The sequence below is a fragment of the Lycium barbarum genome, chromosome 9 (genome assembly GCF_019175385.1).
Source record: "Lycium barbarum isolate Lr01 chromosome 9, ASM1917538v2, whole genome shotgun sequence".
Lineage (NCBI taxonomy): Eukaryota > Viridiplantae > Streptophyta > Magnoliopsida > Solanales > Solanaceae > Lycium > Lycium barbarum.
The window spans coordinates 5,202,474-5,223,878 of NC_083345.1; the positions used below are offsets into that span (position 1 = coordinate 5,202,474).

The 21,405-nt window shown below is 34.3% G+C and overlaps 3 protein-coding genes across 3 annotated transcripts; all 3 read left to right on the forward strand.

Moving 5' to 3' along the window:
- The first annotated feature begins 491 nt into the window (after positions 1-491).
- On the forward strand, positions 492-9,974 carry LOC132610301 (E3 ubiquitin-protein ligase PRT1-like). The gene is made up of 8 exons (XM_060324609.1): positions 492-720; positions 811-839; positions 928-1,107; positions 2,443-2,672; positions 3,562-3,625; positions 4,430-4,624; positions 7,698-7,810; positions 9,365-9,974. The coding sequence occupies exons 1-8, from the start codon at positions 644-646 to the stop codon at positions 9,734-9,736; spliced, it is 1,260 nt and encodes a 419-aa protein (XP_060180592.1). The 5' UTR covers positions 492-643; the 3' UTR covers positions 9,737-9,974.
- A 1,424-nt stretch (positions 9,975-11,398) lies between these two features.
- On the forward strand, positions 11,399-12,087 carry LOC132611556 (cytosolic sulfotransferase 6-like). The gene is made up of 2 exons (XM_060325974.1): positions 11,399-11,413; positions 11,572-12,087. The coding sequence occupies exons 1-2, from the start codon at positions 11,399-11,401 to the stop codon at positions 12,085-12,087; spliced, it is 531 nt and encodes a 176-aa protein (XP_060181957.1).
- Positions 12,088-18,839: 6,752 nt separating this feature from the next.
- LOC132611557 (uncharacterized) lies at positions 18,840-19,835 on the forward strand. Its single transcript, XM_060325975.1, has one exon. It carries the CDS (start codon positions 18,840-18,842, stop codon positions 19,833-19,835), a length of 996 nt encoding a protein of 331 aa, XP_060181958.1.
- The last annotated feature ends 1,570 nt before the right edge of the window (positions 19,836-21,405 follow it).

Sequence of the window (21,405 nt, forward strand, 5' to 3'; positions counted from 1 at the left end):
TGTATTGGTGAGAGGTAGCAAATAATTTGTTAAATTAACAGAGTATGCGCAAATCGATTCGGACACCATGATTATAATTTTTTTTACCACAAATGGCAAACTATACAACTAATTATTTTTTAAAAGGACGAATGGAATAATTACAATTTGTCTCCCTATCTTATTTGTCCCTCATATCCATTTTCCTCCACCATCTAAGATATGGAGCTGGTGGATTCTTCAATTTATCTATGCACAATTTTTTCCAGGGATTCGGACACCAAAAGATTTTTAGGGAAGGACAAAAATTAAAGACCACCATTTGAGGGGCAAAAATTAAAGATCAGTGCCTTTGAAGGGAAATCGCGCAAATTTACCAAATATTGCGTAGTTTTCCCTTTAAATGGGCTGGTTTTAAATTTTGTCCTTCAAATGAGTTGTTATTTAATTTTTATCTTTCAAAATCAAACTTATGTCTAGCGATGTATAAAATTTTAATGGTTCGGGAAATAACTTGTGATATCGTGACGCGGAAATATAAACTGATGACCCACGAAAAAGTTATTTTCCTTGACAGACAAAAGTGCAAGCTGATCCTTCTTTCAATCAAGCTGATCAAGAACATCTTCGATTAACTTTGATCCTTCTTTTTAGCAGCTTCAACATGGAAACTGGCCAAGAAAATCATGATGGCATTCAAATTGAGGAAATCCCAGATGAATTTCAGTGCTGTGTTTGCCTGTAATCAATCCCCTCAATAATTCCTTTTTAATATATTTTTCCCCTTTGGAATTAATTCTTGTATATGTAATTGATTTCTTATGTTTGTAGGGAACTTTTGTATAAACCAGTTGTGCTAGGTAAGTGCTTATTGAATTATATGTAACTTTGATTTTAATGGAATTTTAATTTATTGGGCACTGAGATTTATTTAATTTCTTGATTTAGGGTGTGGACACATTGCTTGTTTCTGGTGTATATTTAAAGCTATGAATACTTGGAGGGAATCACACTGCCCGATTTGTCAAAACCCGTATCATCATTTTCCTGGTGTTTGTAAACTGATGCACTCTTTGCTTGTAAAGTTGTACCCTTTAGCCAGTGCAAGAAGGGCAAAACATGTGGCAGGTTAGTAATTCTAATTATGCATTACCAAGTTAATGAGTATTTGCATAACTTAATACATTACTGTTTTATGATATTTGAAAGTTTCGAGCTTTATTTACGATAGTATTAAACCCGTCGATGCGCTGAAAGATTAACAATAATTAATGATTGCGAATCGTCTTCTTGTTTGTTGATGCATTTCGCAATGGATACTACCTCATATGAGTTAAATCAGCTTTTATGATACATATACTGTTTTATGATATTTGAAAGTTTTGAGCTTTATTTACACTAGTATAGAACCTATGCGATACACGGAAATGTGAAGGAAAGTTTATCAGAGTACATTGTTCTCTTGTTTGTTTAATGCATTTCCCTATGGATACTTAACCTGTTATGAGTTGATCATCTTTGGCTCTTGTTGAACTCTCAAACTTAATACATGTACTGTTTTATGATATTTGAAAGTTTTGAGCTTTATTTACACTAGTATAGAATCCGTGTGATGCACGGAAATATGAAGGAAAATTTAGCATAGCAAATTGTCTTCTTGTTTGTTTAATGCATTTCCCAATGCATACTTAACCTGTTATGAGTTAATCATCTTTGGCTTTTGTTGAACTCTCGAAATTAATACGTTTGCTGTTTTATGATTTTTGAAAGTTTTGGGCTTTATTAACCTGCGTAGTCTAGTCAAAATTTTGGTGCATTTGATACCATTGTTAACATTGTGTATGGTAGAATTAGCAATCTAGCATAAATGTTTTACTATCAAGTCCCATAATTGATGCATCCTTGCCCACTTCTGAGGATGAAAATAATCCTATACAGATTTTTCAGTTTCTCTACATTTGGCAATGTTCCCTCTCTCCCGTTTGATATGTGGAGGGTCAAACATTTTTTTCTGTATTTTCTTATATAGATTCTGTATATACTACTCCCTTCGTCCCAGTTTATGGGACACTCTTTCCTTTTTAGTCAGTCCCCAAAAAGAATGACACATTTCTATATTTAATAACAATTTAAAACCTTTCTATATTTAATAACAATTTAACTTTAAACTTCGCTTTTTACCCTTAATGAGATGATATAGCCACACAAGTATCTATGACTTATTTTTAGACCACAAGTTCTAAAAGTCTTCCTTTCATTCTTAAACTTCGTGCGCAGTCAAACACCTTCATATAAATTGGGACGGAAGAAGTATGTTTTTTCCCCCGTAAAAGTCAATGAGTAGATGTCCACTATCAACCTGAGAGCTTGATGCTTGACTATTGTACTAGAAATTGTGCTTTTGGAGGGCAGTACATGAGTTCCTATAAAGTTTACTGATACCTTTCTTTTTCCTTATTACAGAGGAGGAGAAGAAATTAGAAACTTATTCACCTGAGTTTGGTGATTATTTATCAGAATCCAGTTGCAAGACAGATCTTGTTCTGGACACTGCTTCATCTCACTCTGTCCCTTCGCAGAAATGTGGTTCAGCGGGGGAAGGAGAGCATTCCTCTGTAGATGTTTCATTAGATACAGTTGTTCCTGCAACATCGAGCTCTGAAAGTGCAAGTGAAAAGCGGGTGCTTGTGACAGATTTTCTAACAGTGTTTTAAAAGGCAGTTCTGAGACTCGCCTCGGGGCTCGCCCCGGAGCGGGGCACTAGCAAAATGCCCCAGGGCTCACGTGCAGGGCTTAATTCCTGCGAGGCTTACACCCTAAGCGCTCGATTGTACGCCCTAAACACGCCTAACGCCCAACGCTCGGGGCTCGCCTAACAGTTCTTACACAATTATATGTTAAATTCCTTAATTAAAACCGTTGACCCTCATAATTCTTTAACAAATGATCGATACTTAATAATTTTTCATTTACCGAAATAAGAAGATTGGGTATAACTCAAATAACAAGTCGTAGTATTGCATATTTACTATATGAGAACATCGTGAGGGTGAATATCACTTAATATTTCTTTTAAGAATACATAACCGAATTGTGAATTTTCACTTGTCATTGGTCTTTTGTCCTATATATCAAAATTATCATATTTTATTATTTCTCTATTTGAAAGTAATTTTATTTTTATTCATGAAGGAGTTACGTTTCAATTATAATACTGATAAAGTTGTTTATAGGGAGATACAATGAATAGTAAGATAGTAATATTGTTTTAACAAATTGTGATTTTTTCATTGTTTGAAAGTTAAGATGTTAGAGTTGATTTGCATTTCATAATAGCTTTTATTTCATTGTATTGTTTATACTATATATATATATATATATATATATATATATATATATATATACTTTTCTTTTATTTTTTATGTAATTTTACCTATTTAAAAATATTTATTATAATTATATTATTTTATGAAATACAAAAAATTAAATACCCATGAGGCTTACGCCCCATGCCTCGGGGCTTACGCCTCACTGATGCATATGTAAAACGCCCTGCCTTACGCCCCTGCTTTTTTAAACATTGATTTTCTTTGTGGTATCTGCAAGCTATTGTTATGTCGACCTGTAGTTCTTAATTGTGGCCATGGTCAGTTCAACTTTCTCCAGCTAATATGTTGATCGCTTAAGTAGCCGTTTGGACATGAACATGAAGTCATGATTTGAAATTATTAATTTGGGTGAAGGTTGATTTGAAGTTGAAATTGTGCTTGGACAAAAAAAATTTCAAACAAAGATTTGAAATCGTTGTTACCTTCTCAAAAAAAAAAAAAAAAAAAAAAAAAAAAGATTTGAGATCAAATTCTACTTTTCCTCAACAACAACATACCCAGTGTAATCCCACAAGTGGGGTGGGTAGGATGTACGCAGACTTTTGCAGGGTAGAGAGGCTGTTTCCGATAGACATACCCAAATTGTACTTTTCCTCATAACCATGAAAACCCACAATTGGTAAAACTATCAAAAACTTGCCCAACTCTTATACACTCTTACCAATATAAGCAAACCTGCCTAAATTAACGATCAATAAAGGATTCCTTGCAGTAGCACCAACTGATTTTTAGGTGTGTTTTCTGGAAGGGGGAAATTGGGTTGGCATAGTAGGAGTTGGGTAATTACTTTTGTAACAAAAGACGAGTATTTTTCTGCAAAATCTAAAATTATGGACCAAATTTAAAATTTTAAATCAAATTTGAAGTTGAAATTCTACCTTTGAGGTGAATTTGGGATTTGAAATCATAATTTCAAGTTGAAGTTGAGGTCTTATTTAAAATGTGATAAACAAACACAAGATTTGAAATCAAAACTTGAAATCATGATTTGAAATTGCATGTCCAAACGGCACCTAAGCTTCCATATTCCATTTCTTACCATGCTCCTTTTCCGAGTGTAGTTTACTGTGAAAATTGTGTGATCAATCCTAGCGACAAGCTATGTAGATGTCCAGTTTGGGAACTGGAGCATCCAAATGGATACCCCAACATTTGCTTGGTTCTTGAGCACTACCTGGAAGAGCAATTTCCTGAGTTGTATGCAGAAAGGAAAAGGGCATCAGTGGAAAGATCTGATCGTCAGACTCCATCAACACGTATGTAGAAACTTCTTTCTACATATATAAAACCATGTTATCTTATATTGTTATATGATATAGATTTGGCACATGCACAACTTTATGCTCTTCATTTATTTAAATACATAATCGACATACAATCCATCTCAAGTTTCAATAATCATTCAAAATTTAAAGGCTGCAATCTCTTGTGCATTTTTGTAAACCGCATTGTTTACGAGTTCGGGTTGACTTCTTTAAGTAGCTAAAGAAAAGTTAATATACTGGACTATGATGTGTCAACTTACCTACTCAACTGGTCAAACCTGGTTTTGTAATAGAGAAAGAACAGTATTTAGGAGCATTTGCTATTGGCAGCTTAATTGAACTAAATCTAGGGTTTGTTTATTATACGCTAAGAATCCATAGATGGCACCAACTAGTTGGATTAATTTAGTTGTTTTTTTCTTTTTATGAAGTAAAACTTGGTTGTTGATGGTATGCTTGTGTGAGAGTTAGAAAACCTCTAATTTTAGAGGACCCCTAAAATTTTTTAAGGCAAATTGTTTAGCAATATTGGAATGAAATGGGTCCGAATAGAGCAGAATATACAGAGGATTTATGTAGCCTATACCACTAGTTTGAGATTGAGGATATATGATAAGATATACTCTTGTGATCATTTTCTCATTTTAAAACAGGGATGAAGCACACTTGGGAAATTTTGTCCATGAAGCTTCAATTTTATTATTAACGAGCTTTTAATTGTTCCCCTAAGTGTTCCTTTTTAGTAGTGAATACTTTCCAGCCAACTAAAGAGATTAGAATGTAGGAATTACGAGCTATATAAGCACCAAGTTTTCCTTGGATTATTGTCATATAGAATCATTTAACTTGAGAGTAGTGTTTTAAAAGGCGTGAGCGTAAGGCGAGGCGTTTTACATATGCCTCGGCAGCGCATAAGCCCCGAGGCATGGGGCGTAAGCCCCACAGGTATTTTATTTTTAAAATTGTATAAATTAATAAAATAAACATATAAATAAAAAATACATTAAAATTATTTTTAAAAATAATAAAATTAATAAAAAATGTATATATCTATTATTAACATGCTAACATATGCACGAACCATTTAAAAAAATCTTGAAAAAGTGAATGACGTAAAGATGCATTGCACCAATAACATGATTATGATAAAACAATTTTAGAGTTGGAAAAATGATGCTTTATCCTAATAATTCAAAGATAAAAATGACAATAATATAAAGCTATTGTTTTAAAACCTAAAACGAAATAACAAATTAATACTCATTATAATATAAATAATGATGCATTGCAAAAGTGAATGACGTAATACTCATTCACTTTTTTGAAAAATGAACATAATGCTAAAAAGATTTTGAAGAAAATAAAGCATAAAGATGGAAAATGCAAGCATGGAAGCATAGTAAGAATTGGAGGATAAAATTCTCTGTTTTGTAGTTTGCACTTTGCATACAAAGGTCTAACGTGTATCCGTTACTCCGTAAACAATAAACAGAAAAGGTTATAAAATTAGGATAAACAATTTAAATTTTATTTTGACTTTTTGAGATTTTTAGTTTGAGAATTTAGTATGAGCTAGCTTTTGGATATTTAACTTTAAAAAAAAAAAAAGATTTATTGAGCAATTTTTGCTCAAATTTAAAAAAGTTCTCGGGGCTTACTCCCCAAACAAACGCCCAAAATGTTGATTAGTTCAATGAAAACCCTTACTCTCGAAAGTACTTCTCCACGTTTCAGCTTGTTTTGACTCTGCTTCAGGGAACTTTGTCATTTATATTATTCGTTAGTTCAATTACAATTAAGGAAGATAAGTATGAAGCTCGAGAAAAATATCTGGTGTAAACCTATGACTACAAGAAACTCCTTTGCATCTCCTCTTGTAATTCTCACACATGTGACTGCTCATTCCTTCATATATTTTATGGTATTTATGTGTGAGATATGAATCATATTCTTCTCAAGCACCTAACAGAAAACTTTTCTTGGTGCTGTTTTCCATATGCCTTTTTATAGGTCAAGTGACATATTGTAGTGATCCTTCTTTCATTGCTTATAAGTTTCTATCAATTTTATGACAAAAATGTAGTCTCTGTTGTAGATCTACCATTCATAACCACATGTTTTTTCTGTCACCCTTGTAATGTCCTAAATCCATGTTCAATCATGCTTTTTCAAAATGTAGTTGTATCAACTCATAAGTTCAATAAAATGATAACTTGCACAATTTTGAGTATCTCTCGTGTTCTTATATACTCCCTGTGTCGCAATGTATTGACACTGTTTGACTAAGCACAAAGTTTAAGAAAGAAAGGAAGACTTTTGAAATTTGTGGTTTAGAACAAACCTTAGATATTTGTGTAGCTATAAATCATCTCATTTAGGGTAAAGGGGCAATTTTAAAGTTAAGTTGGTTCTAATTATAGGAAGGTGATATTCTTTTTGGGACAGATTAGAAAGGAAAGTGTGCCACATCAATTGGGACGGGGGAGTAGTGTCCATTGGCATCTTTCCAATAATTTGATTAGTCATACTATTCCAACATTTTGAAAGCACTTACAACTTTTAAGGATACCATCTAGGCCTTATCGATTCTAAACCTCATATATAGGTATTAGTCATAATTTTAAAATGTAGCCTAACATTTAGACATAATTTAAATACTACACTAACACACCCACTCATGCTTCTATCCATATTTTCAATCCTAATATTGTGGTGATGATGATCTGACTCTTAGATCCAAACTTCTGTTGGATGTCTGCACCAAGTTTATGTAACATAGTTCAGTGTTCTCTTTAGACTAAATTGACTAGGCTTAGGCAATTGCTATAAAATTAACATGACCTGCACAAAAGAAATCTATACATACGAGGGAAGAATGCTGAGAAAAAGTTTTAAGAATATTGTGTGGACTTTATTATTTAAAATGGCTATGGAAAGTTATAATGGTGATTCCTCATTAAAGATTTATTGTCATTAGTATCCTTTGGAATTAGAACGTTTCGTCATATTGCCTTGATTCAGCTTTCATGGGCCTTCTATCACAAGCTCCTATCTGGTATGACAGGAGATCAGGACGAAGCTGCTGGCTGCAAATCACTACCTAGAATTGATCTTTCAGCATGGCTGACGGGTGGAGGACCGCAGATTCATTTTGAAGTAGGTTGTGATTATTGTGGGGTAAGATTGATTGCTCTTTTCATTTGTCTCCAGTTGTCCTACTCGTGCCTGCTTCTATCTTTGTACATGAACAAGTCAGGCGGGCCTAAGAGATGCTGCGGGATTGTTTTCGGAATTAGAATATTTAGTTGATTTTGCAGCTTGACCGTAAATTTGATGATGGTTTTCTTGGTGCCTCCTTGAACTTGTTTCAAATACGGTAAATTTGAGAGGACGATATATTAAAGCACTGCGTCTTGTAGTTACTGAATTTTTGTTGCACAAGAGGCATCAATTTTGTACAGTAGTAATGATTATTTGCCTAGAAGTGGATATTAAATATGAGCCCGTTTGGATTGGCTTATAAGTTGCTTATAAGCTGTTTTCAGTTTTTTTGAGTGTTTGGCCGGCTAGCTTAAAGTCATTTTGTGCTTAAAATAATCCTAAAAAAATAATTGGGCTCGCTTGGCTTAGTTTATCTAAAGCAGCTTATAAGTCAAAAAAATAAGTTGGGCTACCTCAACTATTTTTTTTTGGGAAAAGGACATATATGGCCGGTCGGCCATAAATAATCCCACCCTCTAACTCAATTTTTTCCAAATCCAAATTATACCCACTAAATTAATCCCATTCATTAGCCAAAACTTAAATAAGACAATTTTAAAATAAAAATCCAAACACAAAAATGTTTGAAGCGATTTTTATATATAATATGTGTCATTTGTGTATAAAATATGTATCAGTATCTATCTGTAATGTATAGAAACTATATAAAATATGAATCACTAAGGTATGTATCATTTTTATATATAATATGTATCATTTGTGTATATAATGTGTATCAGCACAGTGCAACTCCCCTGTATAGAATAGAAAATTATATTATTTGTGTATATAATGTATAGAAAGTGTATATATAATTCCAGCATGTGTATATAAACTGTATCAGTCTTGTATAGAAAGTGTACCATATGTATAAAAAATGTATAATAGAAACCGTATCATTGTGGTATATAATATGTATCACTATTGTATATGTAAAAAAAATATCATATCATTGTTGCATATTATGTGTGTAATAAATGTATAATTAACGTATAATTTATGAAAAATAAATGTATGATTAATTCCAACATATGTATATAAAACGTATAATTCTTGTATATAAAGTGTATATATAATTCTAACATATGTATATATGTTGTAGCAGTCTGGGCTGTTGGGCCGGCCAGCCTTGGCATTATTTTGGGTCGACCGGTCATTTTTTGACATTATTTTGGGCCGAGCGGACTCCTAGGGGTATTAGGCCCAAATATTGGCCAAATGTGACATTACTTTGGGTCATTGGACACAGTGTCCTTTTCCCTTTTTTTTTGGGCTTATAAGTTGCTTTTTTTAAGCCCAGCCAAACAGGCTCTATGTCAAAAAAAAATGAGAATATGAAGTTTCTTGCTCTTCATAACATGCTATTTTGTGGAGCCTTTTTTGCAAACTAGATATACCTGACTTTGAAATCTATAGCATAGAAGGTATGCACTCTTTTCTTAAAGAGAGATAATAACAATCTCTATGCAGATGTGTCCTATTGTTGGGGAACGATACAAATGCAAAGACTGCAAGGAGAAAATAGGCTTTGACCTTTGTGAAGGTTGTTATAAAAGCTCGTCAAAGCTCCCTGGAAGATTTAATCAGCAACATACACCGGAACACCAATTTGAGTTGGTACAGCCACTTCAAGTGAGAGATGTAGTACTAAGGCTTCAACCTGAACGACTTGAAGAGGACGGCACCATTGATCCACTTGAATATCTCGAGGATAGTTCCGTTGAGCAACAACACCTGGAAGAAGATTCCTCAGAGACCAACTCACCTCGAGGAGCGGGGAACATTTCCTCAAGTGGCACTGGAGAAGATCAAGGAGGGAGAGAATCTGCAGAGAGGAATTAGTTAAAGTTCCTTGGTCAATTGTGAGTCATTATCTTAATCGTACTCGTTGAATTAGGAATTCAGGCCCTAACAGCACAGCACATATGGGAATTGCTTTTCTAGTTCTACCTCTTTCGCATATGGTTTTTAATGTATCATACTGTACAGCTTTATAAGGAGTATTAAAGTTACCGTTCGGTTGGACCTACCTGGATTCATATCATTATCGAAAAGAAAGTTATGCTTCATGCAATCTTCTTATCGGAAACTTGCATTCTGTTTTTCGCCCTCTTTTTTCCCGTTTTCATGTTTAGCAAGTGAATGGTTGTCAACAACTTACTCGTAAAATCATTTTCTGACCCAATCTTGAAATTACTTCGAAGGTACTGTCAGCATAGCTAAGGATTCACAATATGTTAATAAGTTTGTGAAAATTATAGTAGAATTTTTTTCTGAACTTCCTAAACAGTAATACCTTCACATAAAATGAAACTGGGGAATATTTTAGACTATATGTGCGGATTGATATCCATACCTCTAGTTCTCTACGTCATTTTGTTTTTTTTGCATTTTCCGTTTTCTTCCTTTAATCAATGATTTCTGTATTTGTAAGAGAATTATTTTTACAACGGGCAAAAGCACTAGTGTTGTTGGATGGTTGATGCTTTAATGAGGGCCAGTGTTTTAAAAGGCGTTTTTGAGGCGAGCCTCGGGGCGAGCCCCGGGACGGGGCGTACCAAAAATGCCTTGGGGCGATGGGTCGGGGCGCAAGTCCCCAAAGGCGTACGCCCAGCAATTTGGGGCGTACGCCCAGGCGTTTGGGGCGAGTTTTTTTTTTGTTGGGGCGTAAGCCTAGGCGTTTGGGGCGAGTTTTTTTTTATTGGGGCGTAAGCCCAGAAAACTTCTTCAAACTAAAACGAAATTTGTTAAATAAGTCCTTAGTATAATGCCCAAATTTTCAAAAGTCAACATGTAATTACTCAAATATTTTAAAAAGGAACTGAAACATTAAATTTAAAAGTCAAGACCTTTTTTTATTGCTAGAATGCCTAATATATGTTCTTTTCCAATTATTTATCTTGCCTTCTACTATCTCAAAAAAGTAACGAGCAGTCACTTATACTTGTAAGTACGTATAATAGATTGTTTTAATTAGTTTTTTTGTGGGGGTGGAGTATGTATATGTGTATATATATATCACTTATTTATTGTTTTCTTCAAATTTTTACGTTATTTAACCAATTTAAAAGTATTTATTATAATTATATCATTTTATAAAATACTAAAAATTAAAGTCCCATGAGGCTTACGCCTCGTGCCTCGGGGCTTACGCCTCGCTGAGGCAGACATAAAACGCCTCGCCTTACGCCCCCGCCTTTTAAAACACTGATGAGGGCCCATGTATTAGCAAAATGATTTCCAGTAATACTTTGTTTTGCTTTAATTATCTAACCCCACGTCATTGTTTACGTTTGAAAAGCCCAAGGGAGTAGAGTATGAATAAAACTAAACAATGCAATTATAACAATTCAATCACATGAATAAAGTAGTGAAATACTATATTGCTAATAATTGTTCAAGAATAGATTAAAAAATATATCAACTTGTTTGGTTCTTAGACTATCTTCTATTCTATATTCATAAATGTAGGATCAGTTGTCTCCTATCCTATCCTATTCTTCAATGGATGCCTCCAAAGTAAGTCGTTTATCTGCAAAAAATGAATCTAAGGAGATGATTAGCATGAAATACAAAGAATGAAATACAGAGTTGCCCTTGTTGTCCACACATCTTCCTTACACTCTCTTACCAAATTCTGTATTAGAATCTGATTGCAAGATCATTTACATATGTAGGAACCTAAAGATAGATTTGTTTCGATGTGGCATTTTTCACAAAACTACTTCATCAATAATGATGTCAGTGTCACACTCGAACAAGAATTCAAGTGGTTTTGCCAAGGCCAATCCGGCCTTGGACCTTATTGGGATCACGTGTTGGGATATTGGAAAGCGAGTCTTGATAGACCCCACAAAGTGTTCTTCTTCAAGTACGAAGACTTAAAGAAGGACACGTTGTACTATGTGAAGAAATTGGCGGAATTCACGGAGAAATCTTTTTCTATGGAGGAAGAAGCACAAGGTGTGCCCGAAGAAATAGTGGCTCGCTGTCATTTCAAAAGTTTGAGCAGTTTCGAGGTGAATAAGAGTGGTAGACATCATGGATTTACTCCCGGAATCACCAACAGTGCATTTTTTCGAAAAGGAGAAATTGGCGATTGGAAGAATCTTTTGACTGAGGATATGGCAAAAGCGATTGATCAAATAACGCAAGAGAAATTTCAATCTTTGGGTCTCACATTCTCCGATTAATACAAAATGTGAAGGAAGGAATACATTATAGAAAAATGCATGTGTGTTTGATTTGGAATAATTATTATGAGAAAAAATTTAAAATAAGATATGTCAAATCTTTGTTTAAAACAGGGAGCTATATTTTTAGTTTTTGTGTCATAACAGAGTATACTAGGTTTAATACAAAATGTCTCATCACCTCTTAGGTTGTTTATCTATCGTGAATTTTGAATTAGTCGAGCTAGCTAAATACTGAATGCTAAAAAGAAGGTCGACTTAATATGTAATTTTTGGATCGTCTCGTTGCATGTTGTTATTGCTGAATTTTGGTAAAACAAAAGTTAGTCACGTTGAACTGTTAAAATAGCTTCCTCTTGAACCTTCTATCCATTTTTGTAGAACGGGCGACCAATACAGGGGGCATAAACTGATAGCACGCTGAACTATTAATATTAGTCCTATATAAAATTCCTTGTTTCTTTAATTTGACAAAAATCTACATAAAATTTTACAAGACCCACTCAAAAGTGTGACCCGTCAACAAAGTATGGGCTAGTGCTCAACAAAGTAAGTTGAGTATTATTGGGTCTTAAATTTAAATCTCGGCTAAGGCAAAAATAATGGATGATTTTTTTTCCATGTGTTTAAGTTTTGATGATGGACAAATTTATTCGTTACTTATACTGGTGAGAGGTAGCAGATAATCTGTTGAATTAACGGGGTACGCACAAATTGATTCGGACACCGTGATTATAATTTTTTTAAACATAAATGGCACACTATACAACTAATTATTTATTAAAAGGACGAATGAAATAATTACAAATTGTCTCCCTATCTTATTTCTTTCGGAAACAACCGCCCTACCTTCCAAGGTAGGAGTTAGGTCTACGTACACTATACTCTCCCCAGACCCCACATGATGAGATTATACTGGGCTGTTGTTGTCGTCGTCGTCGTCTCCCTATCTTATTTGTCCCTCAAATCCATTTTCCTCCACCATCTAAGATATTGAGCTGGTGGATTCTTCAATTTATCTATGCACTAATCTTTCCAGACACAAATATATAATCTCGAACGGAATGCAGTGAATTCTATCAAATATAGCGTATCTAATATAAATCCGTCATTACACACCGCAAATAAAAAGTGTAAGTGATTGATAATCAAACACGAGAAAAGTGAATGTTGTGGGGAAGGGGGAGAGTGATGTTTTACCCTTTACACACTTGCTTGAACGTTTAGCCAAATGATATCATATTAAAAGGGGTTGGCCTAATCATTAAGATTAAGGTTACTACTAATCACTAAAAGGAAGGAGACAAAAAGCTAATCCTCGAAAATAGTTAAAGGGCTTAATGACATGAATAAACAAACAAGGTAGCAAGTGCGTGGGGCTTCGAGAATAGTGTGATTTTCCTAATTACCTAAATATCACCAAAACCTATAAGAAAAATAGTCTCAACTTGCTTTAACACACGAGTGGTGTCCCCTTTTGGTACGGCTATTCATTATCACTAATTCATAATTTGTGTTTTCTTTGTGTTAAGCGCCACCCACTTATTATATTGTATACTCCTCCTTCCGTTTCATTTTAATTATCGGTTTAGCTCATTTCACACCTATTAAAAAATAATAAATATAAGGTATATTTTACTAACGTCACCTTTGTTTGATAAAAGTTAATTTATTGTTTCCACTTAATATCGTTTATTCTCTTTAAAATTAAAGATATAGTTGGAAACAGATAGCCAAATTTAGTCTTAAATTCCTAAAGTGACATTATTTTGGGACAACCTTTTAAGTTAAAGTGACAACTAAAATGGGACGGAGGGAGTAGAAGGTAGGGCTAGAATGGTTTTTAGACATTTGATTTAGCATCAACTATTATGTGAATTTGGTTTAGTGAAAAAATTCAAATACTTGAAGAAGAAAAATATGCGGATCCTCTCCCTTTTTATGAAATTTAGGTCGTACGTTACATCAGGACATAATATAAATAGTTTCCCATCGAAGTTTATGGTTTAGAAGTACAAATAGAAGTTTATGGTTTAGAAGTACAAATAGAAGTTTATAACACAACAACAAGTGTGAACACAATTTTTACTCTCTGCACTTCCTATTCGAGAAAAGGACCAAAATCATTCATAATGTTTGAGTTTGGATTAAAATCATACATATTCTTTCACATGGTGCACTAATAGTACATTATGTTTGCATAAGTGGTGCACTTTTAGTCACAATCCCAAATAAATTTAACGGAAAAGAACAAAAATGCCCCTGAACTTTTAGAAAAGGTATAAAAATACCCTTTATTCATCTATTTTGCTAAAACTACCCCTCAATTCAACTTTTTGGCTCATTTATTCCCCTTGACTAACGGACAACACTATTTTTTTTTTAAAAAAAAAAAATTAAATTGCACATGACATTTTATTACTGAAAAATTGATTTATTCTTTTAAAAAGAAATCTGAAACCTTGGAATTTTTTTAAATTTGGAAAACTTTTTTTTAACGAGTAAAACCTTGACTAACGGACAACACTAATTTTTTTTCTTTTCAAAATGTGAAAAATTGGATTTTTATAAAAATCTGAAAAAATTAAATTTTTTATGGAAAAACTGTGTTTAAAAAAAAACCAGAAAACTATCTTTTTTTAAATCTAGAAGAAAATTATGGAGTATTAGTTTTGCACATTTTACTTAAAAAAACAATCAGTTTTTCATATTTAAAAATTGAATTTTCTAAAAAAAAAATGGGGTTTCCACCCGTTAATTTTTTTTTTCCAAACTTCAAAAAAATTTCACATGTTTTAATGAAAATCCAATTCTGTTTTTTTTTTATATATATATATATATATATATATATATATAAAAGGCTTACTACATTTGTTTTTTTAAAGAAATGGATGTTGAAAATTTATTTTTCCTTATTCTACAAATAACGATTTTTCAGATTTCTTTTTAAAAGAATAAATCAATTTTTCAGTAATAAAATGTCATGTGCAATTTAATTTTAAAAAAAAAAAAAAAATTAGTGTTGTCCGTTAGTCAAGGGGAATAAATTCTCAAAAAGTTGAATTGAGGGGTAGTTTTAGCAAAATAGATGAATAAAGGGTATTTTTATACCTTTTCTAAAAGTTCAGGGGCATTTTTGTTCTTTTCCGTTAAATTTATTTGGGATTGTGACTAAAAGTGCACCACTTATGCAAACATAATGTACTATTAGTGCACCATGTGAAAGAATATGTATGATTTTGATCCAAACCCAAACATTATGGATGATTTTGGTCCTTTTCTCCTTCCTATTCCCTTTACAAAGTCTTCCAATGTAATAGCAAGTACTATAAAAAGATCCAAAATTATCTTTACTATACAAGTTACCTTAATTTTACCCGCTTGAGGTTAGCAAATTATCTTATACTTCTTTTCATTTTATCGGAGCTCCAACATGTAGCATGGAACTTCCAAACCGGTCAAAATCTTAATATGAATGATTTTACAGATCAACATACTTCGAGATAAAGTCTCATATTTATGCAGACCGCAATAAGTTGTTAATTGAAGGTTTAGACTAATGGCAGTTCATTACCATTATGTCCGTTTTTAATGGATAGCGTGTTATTAGATAAATTGTTGAACTAAGCCTAAAACGATGGTAAGTTCGGATCTTGATATTTTGACAATTAAAATGAATCGTGTCAAATTTTAGATTTGGTTCAAAGCTCCCAATTAACGTTGGGCTCCATTAAAGCCGAATATGAGATGGTTTGCTAATGTCAAAAATGTTAGTGGCTCCAAAGTATAATGGTGGATAAAACACTAAAAGATACTTCGGTTAGTAGATGGGTAATTTTTAACCTTTTTCAAAAACAAAGTGGGTGAAAAGTAGTAGTTTCAAAAATGTAGGGAATGTAAATTGATTAGTGTAGAAGGTATGGGGATCCAAAAAGAATTTCACTAATATTTAGGGAAAGCATAAATTGAGGTGACACCAGTGCGTGTACAACAAACGTGATCACGACCACCGGCGCGTGGAGGAAAAGGCTTTTGTCTGGTAATTGGCGGGAATTCTTTGAAATGAGGAATATTCCTTTAAGATATTCACGCCAATTTTTTGACTTCTAATTTATCATTTATGAGGTTTTGGAACTTTTAGATTTCCTAATCTTTGTTCTAAGATTTTACATTTAATATTTGGAGTTGATTAATTATGGCTGGATTTCATCTTATCTTGATCTAAAATTCAGATTAATATTAATTAGTTTTCTTTTATCATTATTATTGTTGATCAAGATTTAAGAATGTCCTCCTTTTTCTTATTGGATTAACGGAAAAGCAACGGAGAAAAAAAGAGAGTAGAGAATTTGAATTGTAATATTTGACATCTATAGTTTTTTGGTTTTAGAGAGTTACTAATGGAAAGGGGCCATATTTGCCCCTGTACTCTTCAAAAAAGGTTATATTTGTTCTCCATTATACTTTTTTGATGTATTTGTCCTTACCATCCTACTTTGGGCTCATATTTACTCCTGAACAGTTAAATTGTTTTATCCTCACCTTATTATCCTGCGTGGCACCTACGTGAATATTACTTTTCCCCCAATTTAAATCTATCAAATTAGCTACCACTTGCAAAATAAACCCACCCCAACTCTGCATCCATGACTAGAAGGTTACCCAAATACGAACTCGTAACACTAAAATTTAATTAAGAACTACTAATTCTTATGTTACGTTTTGTGTGCCACTCCTTTTTCTAGGGATGGAGTGGGGGGGAATATAAATGCCCCTCAACTATGGTAACACCGAATAAATTTACCTCGTTTGAAATTGATCACAAATACTTTCCTCCGTTTTAAAATAAGTGTCACTTTAACAAGCAAAAAAAAATTGTCCCAATATAAGTGTAACTCTAAAAATTCAAGACACAAAAATAGCAATTATTTACAAAAATGCCCTTATATTAAAGACCTACTTCTTCTTAATAGTATTTTAATTCTCAAAAAACTTAATGAATAGAATTTATTATTTTTCTTAATGGGCGTGAAATAAGTTAAAGCAACACTTATTTTAGAATAAGGAAATACAATTTTACTCTCTACTAGGAGATGCCCTCAAAATAACGATATTCACTTTTTCAAAAATGAATAAAACAAAAATTTGATAAAAAATTGTTAAATTTTTATATAAATAAAACAAAAAAAAATTCTCTCTCATGCTCTCGGCGTAAGTTAGTATAACATACGCCGTCGTGCATCTGCCATGGGAAAGAAGCGAGGTCGAGGAAGGCCACCAAAAACAGTGTTAGCTATGCTTGGGAGCTCAGTAAGCACCATAGCTGGAGGCAAGACGACAAACACAAATGGAGCAGAGAGTTCGCAAGATCAAAATGCGGTGCACCCACAAATGCAAAATTCAGGGCAGGGGAAGGGTTTGACAGAGCATCCACTTGCGAAATTGACAGAGGAGGCGGATGCTAGAAAAAACCCTAAAAATACGAATAAAAATCCAAATCTAATTCCGCAACTACTTAGTGGCGCTACACCAACGGCTCAAAGTGTGCAATCAGAGAGGGCTGGAACATCTAAAGTATCAATAGTAGATGGATAGACCATGCAGCAACAACTACATAAAGTAATGGAGGAAGCCGATGGCTATATGGAAGGCCCAAAGAAACAAGAGAATCCATGGGTGAACCTGTTCAAACAAAATAGACTAGCGTCACACGGTATGCCTCTTAAATATATACCGCCTAGTATAGTGGATGGTGAAATTGTTGTGGAATTAGACAAATCGGAAGTCGAAAAAGAAAATGCGAAATGGAGGTGTGCGTTGATTGCGTATGTGATAGGGGAAGTACCAGGGTACAACTACATGAGGAGATATATTGATAGAACGTGGGTAGATGTAGCTGAACCAGAGCTATTTTTACATGAAAAAGGGTATTATGTTGTTAAGTTCCAAGATATGGGGGATATGAAAAAAGTACTATACTCTGGCCCTCACACAATAAACAACAAACCCATTATTCTGAAGTAGTGGTCAGCACACCTAGATTTTGAAGCTGAGTTTCTCACTGAGATACCACTTTGGGTCACCTTCCCCAATCCACCAATGAGTTGTTGGGGTAGTGATTCACTTAGTAGGGTTGTAAGTGCAGTAGGTCACCCAATGTTTGAAGATGAATGTACAACAAAACAGACTAGAATCTCATTTGCACGTATGCTGATAGAAGTTAATGTTACTAAACCATTGGCCATATATGGTAAATTTAATGGACCCTAATGGTATAAAATTCCAACAAGATGTGGTATTTGATTGGAAGCCAGAGTACTGTAGGAAATGTTTAAAAATAGGACATGAATGCCCTCCACCTTGTGCACCTCCAACTCCAAATGAGTAACCTAACCCTGCTGCCCAACCGGAACAGGCTTATGTTCAACCGCGAAGAAGGAGAAGACCACGTAAACCAGTTCAACAATGGATATATAAGGGACTAGTAGTGGATAGTGATAAGATGGTAGATGCTGGAATAACAAGAAGCACAAGGGACACTACACAGACCTCTGAGGTAGGAGAGATTGTGATAGTGAATGATAAAGAGGCAAATGATAAGGGGAAAGCAAAAGAGCCGGATGGAGTCATTACTTTGCAAGATTTTCCAGCATTGAATCCTACACCAACTAGTAATAGCTATGGGGCTCTAAAAATAGGTGAATCTGTGGTGGACCTATTCCCACTGACAAAGGTGGGATAATAACTCCTCAATGAATTGGGTCATATGGAATGTGAGGGGAACTAATAAGTGGTATAAGCAAAAAGAGCTGAAAAATTATTTGAAATCTAAGCACATACAGTTAGCAGGGTTTGTTGAGACCAGAGTGAAGGAACCTAAAGCAGAGAAGATTATGCAGCATATTGCACCTGGTTGGAAAAGCTATAATAGTTATCTATTTGCAGAGAATGGAAGAGTATGGGTTTTGTGGGATGAGAAGAATTTAGAGGTGAGTTTTATTAAAGCTGTTGCCCAGTATATTCACTGCCATATCAAAAGTAGAACTGATGGGATGGAGTGTGCTCTAACAGTGGTGTATGGGTTCAATACAATTGAACAGAGAAGAAGTTTATGGGCTGATGTCCAAACATTTGCCCAGGCTACATCTATGCCCTGGATAATTGGAGGTGACTTCAATGCTATCCTCACTGTTCAAGATAGGCTATATGGTCATCCTGTAACTGCTTACGAGATTAAAGGCTTTGCTGAATGTGTTACTAATGCAACCCTCACGGAGTTACCATGGAGAGGTGATTTTTATACTTGGACTAATAAACAACCTGCCAGTGACAGAATATATAGCAGAATAGATAGGTTTTTTGGCAATGATGAATGGATGTGGAAATGGGGGCATATCACTACTGAATATGATTTGCCTAATATATCGGATCATTCACCAATGCTGCTCCATATATATCAAATAACCTGGTCACCTAAGCTACCATTCAAATTCTTCAATATCTGGACAGAACATGCTGATTATGTGGCTACTGTGAATAGGGGCTGGACAAAGTGGACTCAAGGTGGTAGAATGAAGCATGTTTGGCAGACTTTGAAACTTCTAAAGGCTGATTTTAGGAAACTAAATAATGAAGAATTCAAATGCATCAATCAGAAAGTAGCTATTCATAGAGAAGAATTACGAGCTGTCCAGAATGCAATGAGAACAAACACTACAGATAGGTTAATTCAAAAGGAGAGATACTAATTAAGCTTGAAAAATGGTCACTCATAGAAGAGAGTGTAATGAGGCAGAAATCAAGGGTGAATTGGATAAATTTAGGAGTGCCAACACAAAGTACTTCTCTGCAGTCATGAAAGAAAAACAACAAAGAAAACAGATTTTGACACTCACTTCGTTGACTGGACAGGGTCTGACTGAACCTGATGCTATAAAGAATGAAATTATCCAGTTTTATAAAAGATTGATGGGCACAGCTGCAACTACATTACCTGCAGTGAATATAAATATCATGAAGCAAGGATCAGTCTTAACTCATGATCAACAGTTGGCTCTTTGTGCAGAAATATCTGAATTAGAAATCATAGAAGGACTCGATTCTATAGGCTCAGACAAGGCCCCAGGAGTAGATGGATACAATTCCACCTTCTTCAAAACTGCCATTACAGTGATCAAAAGTGACTTGGTTGCTGCTGTGAAAGAATTCTTCTACATAGGTAAAATGTATAAACCAATTAACGGTACTGCAGTCACCTTACTATCTAAAACTGCTTGCCCTAAAAATGTGAAAGAATATAGGCCAATTGCCTGTTGCACAGTGCTTTACAAACTAATCTCTAAGGTGTTAGCTGCAAGAATTCAGAAGGTCATTGCTTGTGTCATAAGTGAAGCTCAGTCTGGATTTATCCCAGGGAGAAGAATCTCTGATAATATAATTCTAGCTCATGAATTAGTGCAAGCTTATAGCAGGGAGCAATTGTCTCCCAGGTGCATGCTAAAAATTGATCTTCAAAAGGCCTATTATAGTGTGGAATGGATTTACTTGAGACAGGTCATGGAGTACCTGAGGTTCCCTGATAAATTTACCAACTGGGTACTGGAATGTGTGCAGACAGTTAGCTACTCAATTGGTATAAATGGTGAATACACAAATCCGTTTGATGTAGCCAGAGGTTTGAGGCAGGGAGATCCTATGTCTCCCTACCTTTTTGCTATAGCTATGGAGTACCTAAGTAGTTGTTTATGTGGTCTGAAACATGACAAGAAATATAAATTTCATCCTAAGTGTGCTAAACTAGGAATAACTCATCTGAGTTTTGCAGATGATCTGTTGATGTTTGCAAGAGGAGACTTGAATTCTCTCATTGCTCTAAATAGCTACTTTACTCAGTTTTCGGAAGCATCAGGGTTGAAAGCAAATCTAGACAAAAGTTGTGTCTATTTTGGGGGTGTGAAGCAGACTGTTAAAGAGAGCATATTACAGCAACTTGGGTTTGTAACAGGTGAACTGCCTTTCAAATATTTAGGGATCCCATTATCAACTAAGATATTAACGTTTCTCCAGTGGCAGCCTCTTATTGATAAGATAGTAAAAAGAATCTCTTCATGGACTGCAAAAAACCTTTCATATGCAGGGAGGATTCAATTGGTGCAAACTGTTCTGTTTGGAGTCCAATCTTACTGGTCACAAATGTTTCTACTTCCTAGCAAGGTAGTGAAGACCATAGAAGCATATTGTAGAAGTTATGTATGGTCGGGAACTAACACAATTACTAAGAGGGCATTAGTGGCTTGGGAAAAAATGTGCACGCCAAAG